Raw genomic sequence first — 14,248 nt, 5'->3', positions numbered from 1 at the left:
CGAGCCCCACACTACCGTTTCAGGCAGCACAGAGCCTGCAGGCACCCAAGCCACCACGTCACTCCCAGGAGAGATGCATGGCTCGAGCACACTGCAGGCCCCGCAGTAAGTGCCAGCCCCCACAGTGTGGCGCCCAGTGCCAGCCACATTTAGTTGCGTTTGTTGACTGAACCAAAAGGTTTCGTGAGCCCAATTTTTATTTATTTATTTTAAAAACTCATATTTTTGCCATTTTGTCACACACACACACCCAGTGATGACACCCGGGGCGGCCCACACCCACCGTACCCCCCCCCTTCCGTGCCACTGGTCACAAGGTAGATGAGGATTTCTTGGGAGAAATCCCTGGGTTGTTTGAAGTAGATTAGCAAAGATATCAGATAAGAAGACAGTTGTATAAAAAGATTAGCAAAGATATCTGAGTGTCTCAGACTAGGGCCTGGGAGACCAGGCTTCAAATCCTCCCCACTCAGTCACGAAGCAACCTGAGTGTCACCTTGGGCAAGCCTCAAGGAATAACTCTCAGTAAATAATGGGTGGCTTTTAACTCCCCGGCATAATGCTCAGCAAAACAGTTATCTTTAAAACTCACAATAACTTGGTGCGAACAAATCAGGATGAAGGCTTAAGAAACAGGATGTCTGGAAGTGACCTGAGAACCAGAAACCTTTTGTTGATCTACTGTAAATCCAGAGAGAGATCTTCCCATCCCCCTCTTCTGCTAGGGAATGGGTCGTGCCTCCTCTAATGCTGTTCCAGCAAACCGGGCAGAGACAGCTGTTTTTAAGTTCTTCACTGCTTGGCTTGGGCACCTCCTGGGCTCAGCTGCTAAGGAGTCCCCTTGTGAGGATTATGAGGGTGAGAGATAAGTACCAGGGAGGAGAATCGTAAAGTTGGGAGGGACCACGAGAGTCATCTAGTCCAACCCCCTGCAATGCAGGAATCTTTTGCGCAATGTGCAGCTCGTACCCATGATCCTGAGATTAAGAGTTATCATCTGGTTCTCTACTGACTGAGTCATCCCAGAGGGATTCCCTCTTCTTATCAGCAGACTGCAATCAAAGCTTTCCCAGAACTACTGCTCATCCACCTAAGCGATGGGCGGGGTTTGCGACCCGGAGACTGGGTGCCACCCCACCTTGTAGTCAGTTTTTAAATGCTCTCCTGCTTCCATGATTCCATTATTCCTGCAGTTGATCCAGGCTTTTCTTGCACAGAGTTGCTGTAGAGCGTAGATCATAATCTGGCCTCTACTGATCATTTGCTCTGATTTAATGGTGGTGTGCTTACACGAAAGTGAGCATTAATCTGCTTGCACTGTGCGACTACGCATCTTAGAATCATAGAATTTTAGAGCTTAAAGGGTCATCTAGTCATACCCCCTTTAATCAGTCGTCCACATTTTTCAAAGTGTTTCCCCATCACTTCCCTAACTGCAGAAAGCCAGATTCTTCAAGCCTGCAAACACTTTAATCTACTTTAAATGTGCATGAACAATACAATTGCGCATATAAAAACTGTTGCATAGGAAATATAGGAGGCTGCCTGATACTGGTTGTGAGTCAGACCGTTGATTTATCAAGCTCAGTTAAAGCAGGAAACCTTTCTACCAAGGCTGTCCAACTTTTCATACTGGGTGGGTGGCAATACTATTTTGACATGGGGGCACCCAGGCCAAAATTTGATGTCCCCAGCCCTTGTGCTGCCTTCTCCAAACCAGCACCTTGCTTCCCCAGTTTTGGGAAGGCAGTGCAAGGAGTTCTTTTTGGGGGAGAGTGTTAAATGTTGCCAAGGGCTTCCAGAAAAGGTTTTGAGGTCCACCTATGGCCCTTGGCTGTGCATTGGGCCGCACAACCCCAACTGGAGATACCATTGGGGATTGAACCTAATGCACCCACAGGGTATGCTGTAGCACTGAGGTATGGCCCTTCCCCTAAAAATGAACTAAGATTCTAGTCCTTGTGGTCCTGAATAAGAGGTTGAAATAAATAAGAAGCTGTCTTCTACTGAGTCAGATCCTCATTATACGGAGCCAAATGCTCAGTCCATCTTGCTCACTATTGTCTACACTGACTGGCAGCAGTTCTCCAGGGTTTCAGGCAGGGGGGGCATGGTCTTTTCCAGGGCTACCTGGAGATGCCACCAGGGACTGAACTTTGGTCCTCCTACCACTCTGGTTTATTGATGATTACTGCAGTCATCTTGAAAGAAAGCTGTACACCCAGACTCTCATATTAATGGTTCCCTGTCTCTCTTTCCTTGGCAATGCAGGAGGGGACCTCCAAGTTCGCCACCCTAGAGATTAACCCAAAGAGGGCTCAGAAACGGCAGCAGCAGCAGCGGGAAATGGTGAGTCAAATATGGTGTTTTATAGGACACCGCTTTCTACCAGAGAGGCTGTGTAGTGTAGTGGTTAGAATGCCAGACTAGGACTTGGGAGGTCAGGATTCAGATCCTCACTGGAATCTCACTGTGTAGCCTCAGGCCAGCCTAAGCCACCTCACAGGGTTGTTGTGTGGGTAGAACAGGAAGAGAACTATGTATGCCACCTTGAGCTCCTTGGAGGAAAGATGGGATATAAATGCAATAAAGAAATACCAAGCCAGATTCATCAGTCTGGGCTATTTGGAGATATCAGCAGACTTTCAGATTCTTGGTTAGAGAAATAGGTTTTTCATTTCACCTTTTCGCTTGATCCTTTTAAGCCAGGGGTAAGGAACCGCTGTGGCCCTCCTGGACTCAAACTCCCATCAGCCCTTGCTGCTAGCACTGGCCAATAATCAGGGATGATGGGAGTTGTAGTCCAGCAATGTCTGGAGGGCTAGAGGCCTGCTGATATAAGTTGCAGCATTCCTTTCTGCTAGCAAAAGATGGAAGGCTGCCCCTATAATGAGAGTGGAGGGAATACCTCTTCCTAGATCAAGCCCGGGGGACCTTGGTGCACTCCATATTTTGTGGAACCTTTGGTCCTGATGTATGGTGGTGGAAATCCTGTTTATTACAGGCGGGGAAGCTTTGGCCCTCCAGATGTGGCTGAACTACATTTCCCATCAGCCCCTACAAGCAGGGCCAATGACCCAGAAACATAGGGAGTTGAAGTCCAGAGGGCCAAAGCTTCCTTATCTCTCATTTTTTAACCAACTCCCATGTTGGGCCTCTCTGGACACGGTGGCTCTCTCAGTGATCTTAACCCCTCGGCTCCTGTTACAGGGCGTGATGCAAGGCACCATCCCTTACCTGGGCACCTTCCTCACTGACTTAGTGATGCTGGACACAGCCATGAAGGACTACGTGGATGTAAGTATCACCAAGCCTTCCTGCCCCCCCACTCCCTCTTTCAAGCAAACTAATCTTTCCTTTGCCACATTCCCTGTTGCGCTCGTTTTTTTCCTGTAAAGAAATGGCACACCACTGCATAATGTTTCCATGATGGAACCTTATAAGGTCTCCCCAAGACGCTCACATGAGCAGATCTTTTTACCTGTAGTCACACTGCCCCCTGGTGGACATTTGTTGCTTCCTACAGCTTTTAAAGGGGTGCCTAAATGCATTTTTTTTGTTATTGGGAAACCATTTCAACTGCAAGCCTAAACAGCATCGCCAAAATGAGAACAGTCCCTGCTCATGAAGGGCGTACAGTTGAAAATCTGAAATGCAAGTGCCATTGAGAAATGAGTCTTGTGGTTTTTTCCATCATTTCTGACCATTACACAACTCTGCCTGGGCCTGATGGGACTCCAGCAACATTTGGAGGGCCATAGGTTCCTCACCCCTGTTAAACATAGTACAGCAAAGGCTTGAGGCTCATTGGTAGGGCATCTGCTTTGCATGCAAAAGGTTCTGGGTTCAAATCCCGGGCATCTCCAGGTTCATTTCATAATCCTTTTTTACAAATCATATCATGCTTAGAACGCACTCCACTCTCCCTTCTAAAAAGCAACACTCCAATGATGGTTGCAGAAAAGTACAGTTTTCTGATTAGGTCCTTGAATCTGTTGTTTCTGCTGCAAACTGACCTATTCTTAAAGCTTTCTCACATTTTGGATACTCAGAAATTGAACCGGTGGGCAGCTGGGGACAGGGGTGGGGCAGTCGCTGGGTTTTAACGACCTGCTTTTCTTTTCGTTCAGGCTGGCCTGATCAACTTTGAGAAAAGGAGGAAGGTGAGAACTGTTGTTGTTTTTAACCAACTTTATAATGAAGAGCAAACATTTTATAGGTGGCTTTAAATTCTCAATAAAGTGCAGCAGCCGTAAACAAGGAAGAGAATAAAACCAGCATACCAAACTGAGGCTTCCAAGCACTGAGCATTCAATGGCCATAGAATTTCTCTATAGCTCAATGGGGTTGGGGAACCAGAAATTGGAGGTGGGGGGGGGTGGAATGGAGTATACTGGGAGGAGGGCATGGCTGGCTGGGGGATGGAATGGAGTATGATGGGAAAGTGGCTGGCAGGCACCCTAAACAACAGCACTCTGCCCTGTTTCATTAATACTTTTTATATGCTTTGTGACTTATCAGTCAGGGCTGATAGGAGTTGTAGTCCAGAAACTCTGGGAGGCTGTAGGTCAGGGAAGGGTGCCGTAGGACCCCTTACAATGATATTTCTGGGCTAGCAAGGAAGTGTATGGAGAGCCGAGCTTAACCCTGCTTTCGCCCACCCCCACTCTCCACCTGCAGGAGTTTGAAGTCATCGCCCAGATCAAACTGCTTCAGTCAGCCTGCAACAACTACAACTTCACGCAGGAAGATCGCTTTGTGGTCTGGTTCCATAGCATCGAGCGGCTCAGTGAGGCAGAGAGGTGAGCCCTCTCCTTCCCCCCTCATCTCAAATATTAAATCACGTGGCCCAGTCCAAGCAAGTACCTTTGCTGAACACTAAAGATCACAGGTGGGGAGAGGGCTCTTGTGCTTACGTCCTGCTTGCAGGCTTCCCATTGGGGCATCTGGTTGGCCACTGTGAGAATGGGATGTTGGACTAGATAGGCCATTGGCTCGGATCCAGCAGGACTCTTGTGCCTACCTCCACTGTCAGAGGTAATACCAGTTACCGCAAATCACAAGTGGGGAGAGTGGCCGTTGTGCTCAGTTCCTGTACTGGGGCTTCACATTGGGGCCACTGTTTGGCCTGATCCAGCACCAGTCTCTTCTTACATCCTGCTTAGTTGGGGTGCTTTTGATAGGAGGCTCCATTTACAGCTTCATCGCTGTTCCACTTGAGGACCAGAAACTTGTCCTTTTTTAAAAAAAGGATTACGTATCAGGTAGGGTAGGGGTGAGGGACGCGGATGGCGCTGTGGATTAAACCACAGAGCCTAGGACTTAGAAGGTCGGCGGTTCGAATCCCCGCGACGGGCTGAGTTCCCGTTGCTCGGTCCCTGCTCCTGCCAACCTAGCAGTTCGAAAGCATGTCAAAGTGCAAGTAGATAAATAGGTACCGCTCCAGCAGGAAGGTAAACGGCGTCTCCATGCGCTGCTCTGGTTCGTCAGAAGCGGCTTAGTCATGCTGGCCACATGACCCGGAAGCTGTACGCCAGCTCCCTCGGCCAATAAAGCAAGATGAGCGCCGCAACCCCAGAGTCGGTCATGACTGGACCTAATGGTCAGGGGTCCCTTTACCTTTACCATTAGGGTAGGGGTGAGGAACCTTTTCCAGTCAAGTGTTGTGTATGATCATTATCAACCTCCCAGGGATAGCAGGTCAGTGGTGGGCAAGGCCAGAGGTGAAAGTGAGTGGAGCAACAGGTACCACTCTCACCTTTTACACTGTAGGCTATGCCCACCTCTCCATGTAGGCAGTTAAGAGGCATAGCCCCCTTTCCAAGAGCAGGGCTGGTGAAAGGGTGTGGCTTGTGAACGGGAGGGCAGAGCCCAGGAAGAGAGTCTGGAGGGCCGGACAGAGAAGCCTGGGAGGCCACTTTGGAACCCCTGGGCCTGAAGTCTCCCCCATCCTGCAGGAGGGTAAAGAGAACAGCTCATGAGGCAAGAGACTGAGTCGATGCAAACACCAACCAGTGTCCTTTCTTCCCCATTCCTTCCAGCTACGGCCTCTCCTGTGAGATTGAGCCCCTGTCAGAGTCAGCCAGTAACACCCTGAAGGCGAAGAAAAACACCGGGATCATCAAGCGCTGGAGCGAGTGAGTCCTTGTGGATCGATCCCAAAGTGCAGTGTTGCTCCAGGGGCATCTCTGAGCCCTCATTTTAAGAGCCAGCTTAAAACAAGTTGGGGCTAGAGAACAGCTTTGAGAGACACCCTGGCTACAGAAATTGTTTATTATTTATGTATTTACAGTGGACGCTCGGGTTGCGAACGTGATTCATGCGGGAAGCACATTCGCAACCCACAGAGTTTGCAACCCACAGCGGCACATCTGTGCAAGCACGGGTCACGATTTGGCGCTTCTGCAATTTAGCACTTCTGCACAGGCGCCGAAACCTGGAAGCAACCTGTTCCAGTACTTCCGGGTTCGGCGCAGTGCTTAACCCGAAATCGCATAACCCGAAGCATCTGTAACCCGAGGTATGACTGTATTTAGAACACTCGTACCCTGCTCTTCAGCCGAAATGGCTCCCAGAGCGGCTTATAATACAATGAAAACAAGACAGTCCCTGCCCACAGGTTTACAATCTTTTTTTAAACAAAAAACAAAAAACCACAACAACTCTCCACAACACATAAGGAAAAAGGGACAAGGAAGGAAGAGGAAAATAAAAATCTAAACTCAGGCATAGACATTCCAATAATGACCATCCGGCACAGTTCAGGGCCAGGAGGTGCCCAGTGGACAGGAAGAAGCTGCCTTTATACTGAGGCTAGCAGAAGTCTCTCTCTCTCTCTCTCTCTCTCTCTCTCTCTCTCTCTCTCTCTCTCTCTCTTTTGCTGCATGAGGCACAAGCCAAGAATGCTCCTTGGCCCCTTCCAGAAGCCAACTAGACTGGAGTTGAATTTTTCCTCCAACTTTGGGGATGGGCTAGCTTAGAGGGGTTACTTGTAACAGTGGGTTGTCAGGCGTTGTTGGACTACAACGCCCATCATCCCCAGCCAGCTTGGTCATGGATGATGGGAGTTGCAGTCCAACCACATCTGGGAACCCAAGGCTAGTTAATGCAGTTTTAATTAACATCCTACTGGCTTGAGTATCCTTGTTTTATTTTAAGCCCAAGGCCAGTAGGGATTGAACCTGGGACCTTCTGAAGGGGGAATATAAACCTTGGTCTCCCGGGTCCTTGTCCAACACTCCAACCACTACATCACCATGGCTCTAGCCAATATTATCTACACTGACTGGCAGCAGTCTCTGCCAAGCCTATCTGGAGATGCTGGTGATTGAGCATGCAATTTTCTGCTTGCAATGTTCTGCATGCTAAAACTCTTCCTTTAAAAACAATGTAAGATCCTAGTCCTCATGGTTCTGAACTGAAGCCTCATTTTAATAGACTACTGGCCTGGCTTAGAATGTTCCTATCTTGCACAATACTGTCTACACTGATGGGCAGCAGCTCTCCAGGGATTGAGGCAGGGAGCGTAGATGTCTCTGGGGAATGAACCTGGGGCCTTCTGCCTACCCTTGAGTCACCTGGGCCCCTTCCTGAAAGGTGCTTATTTGCTTCCCTTGTTTTTCCCAGCCGGCAGGCCCCCAGCACTGAATCTTCCTGTGCCAGTGGCAGCTCTCACTCCAAGTCCTTTGACCAGCTGAAGTGCGGTCCCTACCTGTGCAGTGGGGACATGGCTGACTCTGTCAGTGTCACATCGGCCGGTTCCAGCAGCTCCGACGTAGAGGAGATCAACATCAGCTTCATCCCCGACTCTCCCGAGGGTCAAGAGAAGAAGGTACAAGACAGAGTCCCACTAGGCCCCGCTTGCGCTCAGGGGGGCAGGTGGCAGGTGTGCCCCGTTGTCGGGGGAGAGGCCTACTTTCCCTTTGGGGGCGGGGGGCAGGTTTGGAACGGGCAGGCCTGGAAATCCTTCTGTCCCAAGGCAAACGCCTCTAGGGAGCAGGCTTCAGAGGCTGTTGGCGGTGGGTGGGGCGGGTGGGCGGAGCTGATATGAGCCCCTCCCCCTCCTGCGCTCGAGGTGGGAGGGGCCTGTGTCTTGCGAGGCGCCGCGTGTTTCTGAAATGTAATTTATCCCGCCCCATTAGTGTTACCTTCCCGCCCTGGACGCCCAGACGTTCAACTCCGCTTCTGGCCAGGAGGGGGTGCCCCTGAGCACTGCCTGTAGTAGAAAGGTGATTTTTCTCAATAAGGAATACCTGGGGAGGCAGAAAAGGAAACACCCGCTGTGCTGCAGGAGGCTTAAATAAAGCCCTTTAATTCTCTCCCCTCCCCTCTTTCTCTCCTCCCTCCACAGTTCTGGGAATCCACCTCGCTTTCCTCCCTGGACACCTCGGGAATCGGCTCGAGTTCGAGCAGCGCCTCCTCCTCCTCTGTCTCTTCTACGCCAGTGACGGCCTCTCGCACCCACAAGCGCTCTGTCTCAGGCATCTCCAGCTACTCCTCTCTCTCCTTGCCCCTCTATAACCAGCAAATTGACGACTGTTGCATCATCCGGGTCAGCTTGGCCGTGGAGAATGGAAACATGTACAAGAGCATTCTGGTGAGGGTCTTTTGATGAGGAGGAGTCTTTGTTTTTCTGTGAGGTGGGTAGTTGGGTGCAGTTAGAAATCTGGAGGGGGTTTTTTTGGGAAGCCTTTTGGGTGCAAATGTAAAGATAGCCTAGGATATCCGTTCACCAAATGTTCTGTGCTAGTCCATAGGAAGCTGCTTTAAACCAAGTCAGACCATCGGCTCATCTGCCTTTGTACTTCCTACACTGACCGGCAGAGGCTCTCCAGGATTTCAGGCAGGGAGTCCTATCTCAGCCCTACCAGGGGATGCCAGGGATTGAACTGGGACCTTCTGCTTGCAAAGCAGATCCTCTGCCCACTGAACTCTAGATGCTCCTGATGAACGTAGGAAGCTGCCTTATACCGAGTCAGACCATGGGCCCATTTAGCTCAGTACTGTCAACACTAACAGGCAGTAGCTGTCTAGAGTTTCAAGGAAGGTTACCTCCAAGCCCTTCCTGGAGGTGCCATGGGCAAGTGAACCCTGGGGCCTTCTGCATTCAAGAGTAGGTGCTTGCCTAAATGTGGGTTTTTGTTTTTACATTAATATTTTCCAGGTAACCAGCCAGGACAAGACCCCGGTTGTGATCCGTAAAGCCATGGCCAAACACAATCTGGATGGGGACCGGCCGGAGGACTATGAGCTTATTCAGGTCATCTCAGAAGAGAGAGGTGAGGTGCCGTGATTACTTAGCCACGATTACGGCTATGTTTTCCTTCCACCGTCAGAGGCAGTGGGCCTCTGAACGCCAGTTGCTGGGAATCACAAGTCAGGAGAAGTGCTGCTGCAGTTAAGAATCCTGCTCATAGCTTCCAATTTGGGTACCTGGTTGGCCATGCTGACCATTGGCCATGCTGGCTGGGACTGGTGGGAGTTGGAGCTGTTCCCCTCTCCGTAAAGGTAAAGGGACCCCTGACCATTAGGTCCAGTTGTGGCCGACTCTAGGGTTGTGGCGCTCATCTCGCTTTATTGGCCAAGGAAGTCGGCGTACAGCTTCCGGGTCATGTGGCCAGCATGACTAAGCCGCTTCTGGCGAACCAGAGCAGCGCACGGAAACGCCATTTACCTTCCCACCGGAGTGGTACCTATTTATCTACTTGCACTTTGAAGTGCTTTCGAACTGCTAGGTTGGCAGGAGCAGGGACCGAGCAACGGGAACTCACCCTGTCGCAGGGATTCGAACCGCCGACCTTTTGATCAGCAAGTCCTGGCTCTGTGGTTTAACCCATAGCGCCACCTGTGTCCCCTCTCCGTAGCATCTCCTTAAAAGCCCAGTCCTTGAACCTGACTCCTTCTCTCCTGCTCCGCCCCCCCTTGTCCCCCTAGAACTGAAAATCCCGGACAACGCCAATGTCTTCTACGCCATGAACTCTGCTGCCAACTACGACTTTGTGCTCAAGAAGAGAGGCTTCTCCAAGGCTGTCAAGATCAAGCATGGATCGAGCTCCACGCTGCCACGGATGAAGCAGAAAGGCCTCAAAATTGCCAAAGGCATCTTCTAACCCCTGGGGCAGAGGGTCGCCTGCCCCACCCACGGGCTTTGCCCCCTCACCAACTCAGTGCTGTTCCACTCTTGGCTACCAGTCTGTCTTAAACGCCATGGGGTTGGGGGCAGGTGTGTGAGAGATGATGTGATTGATCTCCCCAGCCCGGCAGCCTTGACCCTTTTCTCCATCTTGCCAAGGAGGTGCCCCAGCCGAAACCCTGGAAATTGGAAGCGGGATCCCTTAGCAGCAACGCCGCTCCTGCACGTTGCTCTTCGCGCTTTCTCTCTCTCTGCGTTGGCAGCAGCTGGCCCTTGCCTTTAAATCAGGTCTGCATCTCGTCTTTTTTAAAAAGAACAACAACGAGGAGGGCATTTTTATTTTCCATTTAAAAAAACAAAACACCTTTCCATGGTGCAAGCCAAGCTTATGTGGCTGCCTGAAGCCGTAGCCTGCCTTAGGTGTCTACACCGATCAGCGTGGTGCTGCTAAGGGGGTCTTGCTTTCTCCATTCTCTGCTAAGATGCACCCGAGCAGAGGCTGGGGACTGGGAGTTCAGGAGATTGGGGCAAGCCCATGTGTGGGGCAATGACTGTCTTCATCTTCCATGCTCCTGGATACAGTTCCTTCTTGGTTGTCTTGGTCAAGCGAACTCACTGCCTGGAATTGGTCCAGAAATGCACTTTTTTGTCCTCAACAGGAGTCTGAAACTTTCCCCCACCGCTGCCTGTCCACATGGAGGGCCCTGTGGATTCCTCATGTGGATTTAAGGCCACCAGCGAAGGTGGATCCTGTGCCAGAATAGGGTCAACCCACTCAAGACTTTTTTGAACTTTTCCAAACTCCTTCCCCCTCCCCTTTCTATTAAGAGCCTCCACCAAAGATCAAAAATGGCAAGCGTGTTTCTATGACAAAACGCCTCCGCTGGCCAACAGAGGCAGGAGTTGAAGGAAGTTGGTTTCTGTACAAAACACACTGTAAATAAGGACCTTGGGTGGAGAGAAGGATGAGGTGGGAGGAGGGCTAAGTGATTTGCTCTAAAGGGTTGCAAGGAAACTGCCTCCCTCCCTCTTGGGAAGTGCCACTCCAGTTTTTTTCTTGTGTGTGTTTTAATGGACTAAGAACCTTTGACAGTGAAGTAGGGTCTGTGGACTATTGTCTGATGTGATCAGATTTTTTTTTTTTTGTAAAGAGAATCTCAAAATGAATTTACTAATGTTCCACCCCACCCCACCCCACCCCACTCCCAATATTTATTGCTTGTGTAAATAGACTGGTTGGATTTGTACATTTTACTAACACTGTTTAAATATCCGTTAGCGTGGTCAGTTTTATGTTTTTGAATTGTGTGAGACCTTTTGAGTGTATGAATGGGGGAATATGCTACATACTCCTTTGTTGAAACTTACAGGACATTTCAGACAGGGTTTCTTGGGTGGAGTCAAAAGTGCATTAGCACAAGGAGGGTGAACCTTTGCCTTCCCCACCCCCCAAAGTTGCTGGACTCTTAACTCACATCGTTCCTGACCACTGCCTATTTTATCTGCAGGTGTCCCTCAACCCACCTCTGCCCCTTCCCCCACATGGCAAGGGAAAATGGCTTCCGATTTTATCTTTACCACTAAAATATTGCCACGAGCTTTTCACTAAACACTACAAAGAGGCCATGCAGATCCTCTCTATGCTCCAAAATTCTGCTGGCTCCTTTGCGCTCTGTGTGAGCTTGCGTCTGTCTGTGTCACTGTGGTTATAGGACTGGAGGGAGCAAACAGACCCACAACACACTCATAATCATAAAAGCGATTAAGCTAGAGTCCTCAACACCTCAGGACTTCCATTGGAGCAGCCTTGGTGATACACTTGGTAGAAGCGACTAAGTTTTTTGTTGTTTGTTTTAAAAAGAACCACAATGAGCACAGCTAGAAACATGGGAGTGGATGAGGTGTAAGTAATTGAGAATCTGCAACATCTTTCTATGTGCAGGCTTTGCAATTTCTGGTTCTAGAGCTGGCCTATCTAAGGTGGTGCCATTCATCTGAAGGTTGGGAGCCAAGCATCAGCTAAAGGGCACCTTTTTGGCTTAGCCTTATGAGGGCTTCTCTTAACCTAATCCTCAGAAGTCATCTGCTTTCTTGCTCAGGGTCTCATAGAAAAGAGGGCTGTTAATTCTCCAGTTGCCAGACCTGTTTTTATAAGCCCAGGGTTTTTGAGATTCTTTTAAGACACCCCACCCCACCCCACCCTACACCAAAACAGCATTATCTGAAAGGCAATCGGCTTTGCTCTGCCTATGAAGGGAGCAGATAGTCTCCTTGAGGGCAGCAGTGGGCTGTCTTATCTTTATCCCACATTTTCTGTCCAATCTGCTTCTGGTGTTGATCCTGTAAATAAGGTTTTACTTCTTCTTGTTTAGACAAACGCTGGAAGATACTCCCCCATCCGTTTTGTAGAACAGCGGCTTCCTTGCGTTTTCGCTCTTGGTGGCTTTAAGCAACAGAGTAGCTTCCTTTTTGTCTCCATCCCCTTTTGCTGCCGGCTGGGAGGATGGGGATCTGTGGCCTTTGTTGCCAGCCATTGTCAAGGACTCTCTCTGTGGATCAGCCAGTGCAGAACTTTTTGCTAGACCTGCACCAGGTTTCCTGGATATGTTCACCCACAAAATCCTTGTGCACACACAAAAAGGCCTCAGGCCTGGAGTTGTGACACTGCTTCCCTGCTAGGCTTCCACTAAATCCTTTTTATACATGTACCTTTTCCAGAAACTTCCTCCCCACACCCAGTTCTTCCTCCCTGCACAAACACTTCTTCCTGAAGCTTTTTTCCTTAACAGCTGCTGCTTCTCCCTACTTTTCATTGGAGTGTGACAACAGAGTCCACAGCTGCTAGGGTGTGTGTGTGTGTGTGTGTGTGTACGTGTACGTGAGTGTGTGGTCCATGTTGGTGACTGTACATGAGGTATATTTTGTACCAATTTCCTTGAAGTAGCACACTACCTGGTGTGATTGTATACAGCAATGCAATTAGCCTTTTTCAATAAAAATGCTGATTTTGAGGCAAAGGACCAAGTTGTTCCCAGCTTCTTTGTGCCGTGAGCAAAGAATTTTTACCCCCCGAAAGGATGCTATTGAACTGGAAAAGCAGGAGAGGCTTTAAGAACTGGGATTTGGGTGCTTCCCTGCCACGTACGTAAGTTCATTCACTGATGCTCATGTGAGTTTTCCGCAACGTCCACTACAAAATGCTGTCCTGTATCCCCCTGCACTTAACATGGGAATAGGAAAACAACCAGGATGGTGTTCAGATGAGGGTGGCATGAATCACGCTGAGCCCACAATAAATTCTTACCTGGAAGCACCACTTCATTTAATGGAGTGGGGAGAGGCATGCTAGTTTTTTAAAAACTGCATGGGGTAGGTAGAAAGGTGTTATTTTCCTCCCCTCTGGTAACACTCTTAATTCAGGTGGGCTCATCCAATAAAACTGATTAGCAGGAGAATGAGAAAAGGAACTGCTACTTTCTCTTACACTGCATAGAAATTGAAACTTTTGGGCTATACATATATTTTTAAAATTTCAACTGTCCTGAAGTTAAAACAACAGTAAGAAATATGAAATAAAGAAAACAAATAATTTTTCATAGTTTCCTACTGGAATGTTATTGTAGGGTTATAAATAACCAGTGCTTTTTTTTCTTTAAAAAATGTTTAGGGGTACTCTCATTTTCCTACTCATACTGAAATACTGCCCCTCTAGGAGGCCGAACTTAGATTCACAAAATGCTTAGGGTTTTGTGTCCCCCTAGAAAAAAAGGACTGTAGATAACTGAAGTGATGCTGAAACAGACGGAATGGAACTAATGGGCCTAAGTCTAGGGACCCAGCAGACAACTCCTCTTTCAGGGTGAGAGTGTTGGATTTGTGTGGCCATACAATGGTCCTTGGAAGAACACAGATTGGCACATTCCGTCCCTCAGATATCAGAGATGTAGCCAGTTTACTTCCCTTCAGAGGGGCTGCTACTCTGCTTTCTGTCCATGAATCCCCTCCCTCTGAATAATGTGACTGGTGTGTGTTTTGTCTTCAGTGGGGCACCTCATTTGGAGCCAAGCAAGCAGTCATGTACAAGCATGGATTAACTCTTGCAGAGAGCAAGAGGAT

General features: G+C 49.2%; 1 protein-coding gene across 5 annotated transcripts in view; it reads left to right on the top strand.

Annotated features, from left to right (window-relative positions):
- Window positions 1-13,152, top strand: part of RALGDS (ral guanine nucleotide dissociation stimulator) — a 96,577-nt gene extending 83,425 nt beyond the window's left edge. For 4 of the 5 annotated variants that reach the window (XM_081846994.1, XM_081846991.1, XM_081846993.1 and 1 more), the window contains exons 10-19: window positions 2,272-2,349; window positions 3,211-3,297; window positions 4,131-4,163; window positions 4,681-4,802; window positions 6,042-6,137; window positions 7,627-7,831; window positions 8,142-8,228; window positions 8,351-8,596; window positions 9,164-9,278; window positions 9,934-13,152. In XM_081846994.1, coding sequence (XP_081703120.1) covers window positions 2,272-2,349; window positions 3,211-3,297; window positions 4,131-4,163; window positions 4,681-4,802; window positions 6,042-6,137; window positions 7,627-7,831; window positions 8,142-8,228; window positions 8,351-8,596; window positions 9,164-9,278; window positions 9,934-10,109 — 1,245 coding nt within the window. In that variant the 3' untranslated portion in view covers window positions 10,110-13,152. The remainder of the gene's footprint in view (window positions 1-2,271; window positions 2,350-3,210; window positions 3,298-4,130; window positions 4,164-4,680; window positions 4,803-6,041; window positions 6,138-7,626; window positions 7,832-8,141; window positions 8,229-8,350; window positions 8,597-9,163; window positions 9,279-9,933) is intronic. The other variant, XM_081846992.1, reaches the window with a different exon arrangement.
- Window positions 13,153-14,248: the final 1,096 nt, after the last annotated feature.

This window comes from Podarcis erhardii, assembly GCF_964252035.2.
Source record: "Podarcis erhardii genome assembly, chromosome: Z".
In the NCBI taxonomy this organism is placed as follows: Eukaryota; Metazoa; Chordata; class Lepidosauria; order Squamata; family Lacertidae; genus Podarcis; species Podarcis erhardii.
The sequence above is the reverse complement of the archived record's forward strand: the minus strand, read 5'-3'. Positions and strand labels throughout refer to the sequence as shown.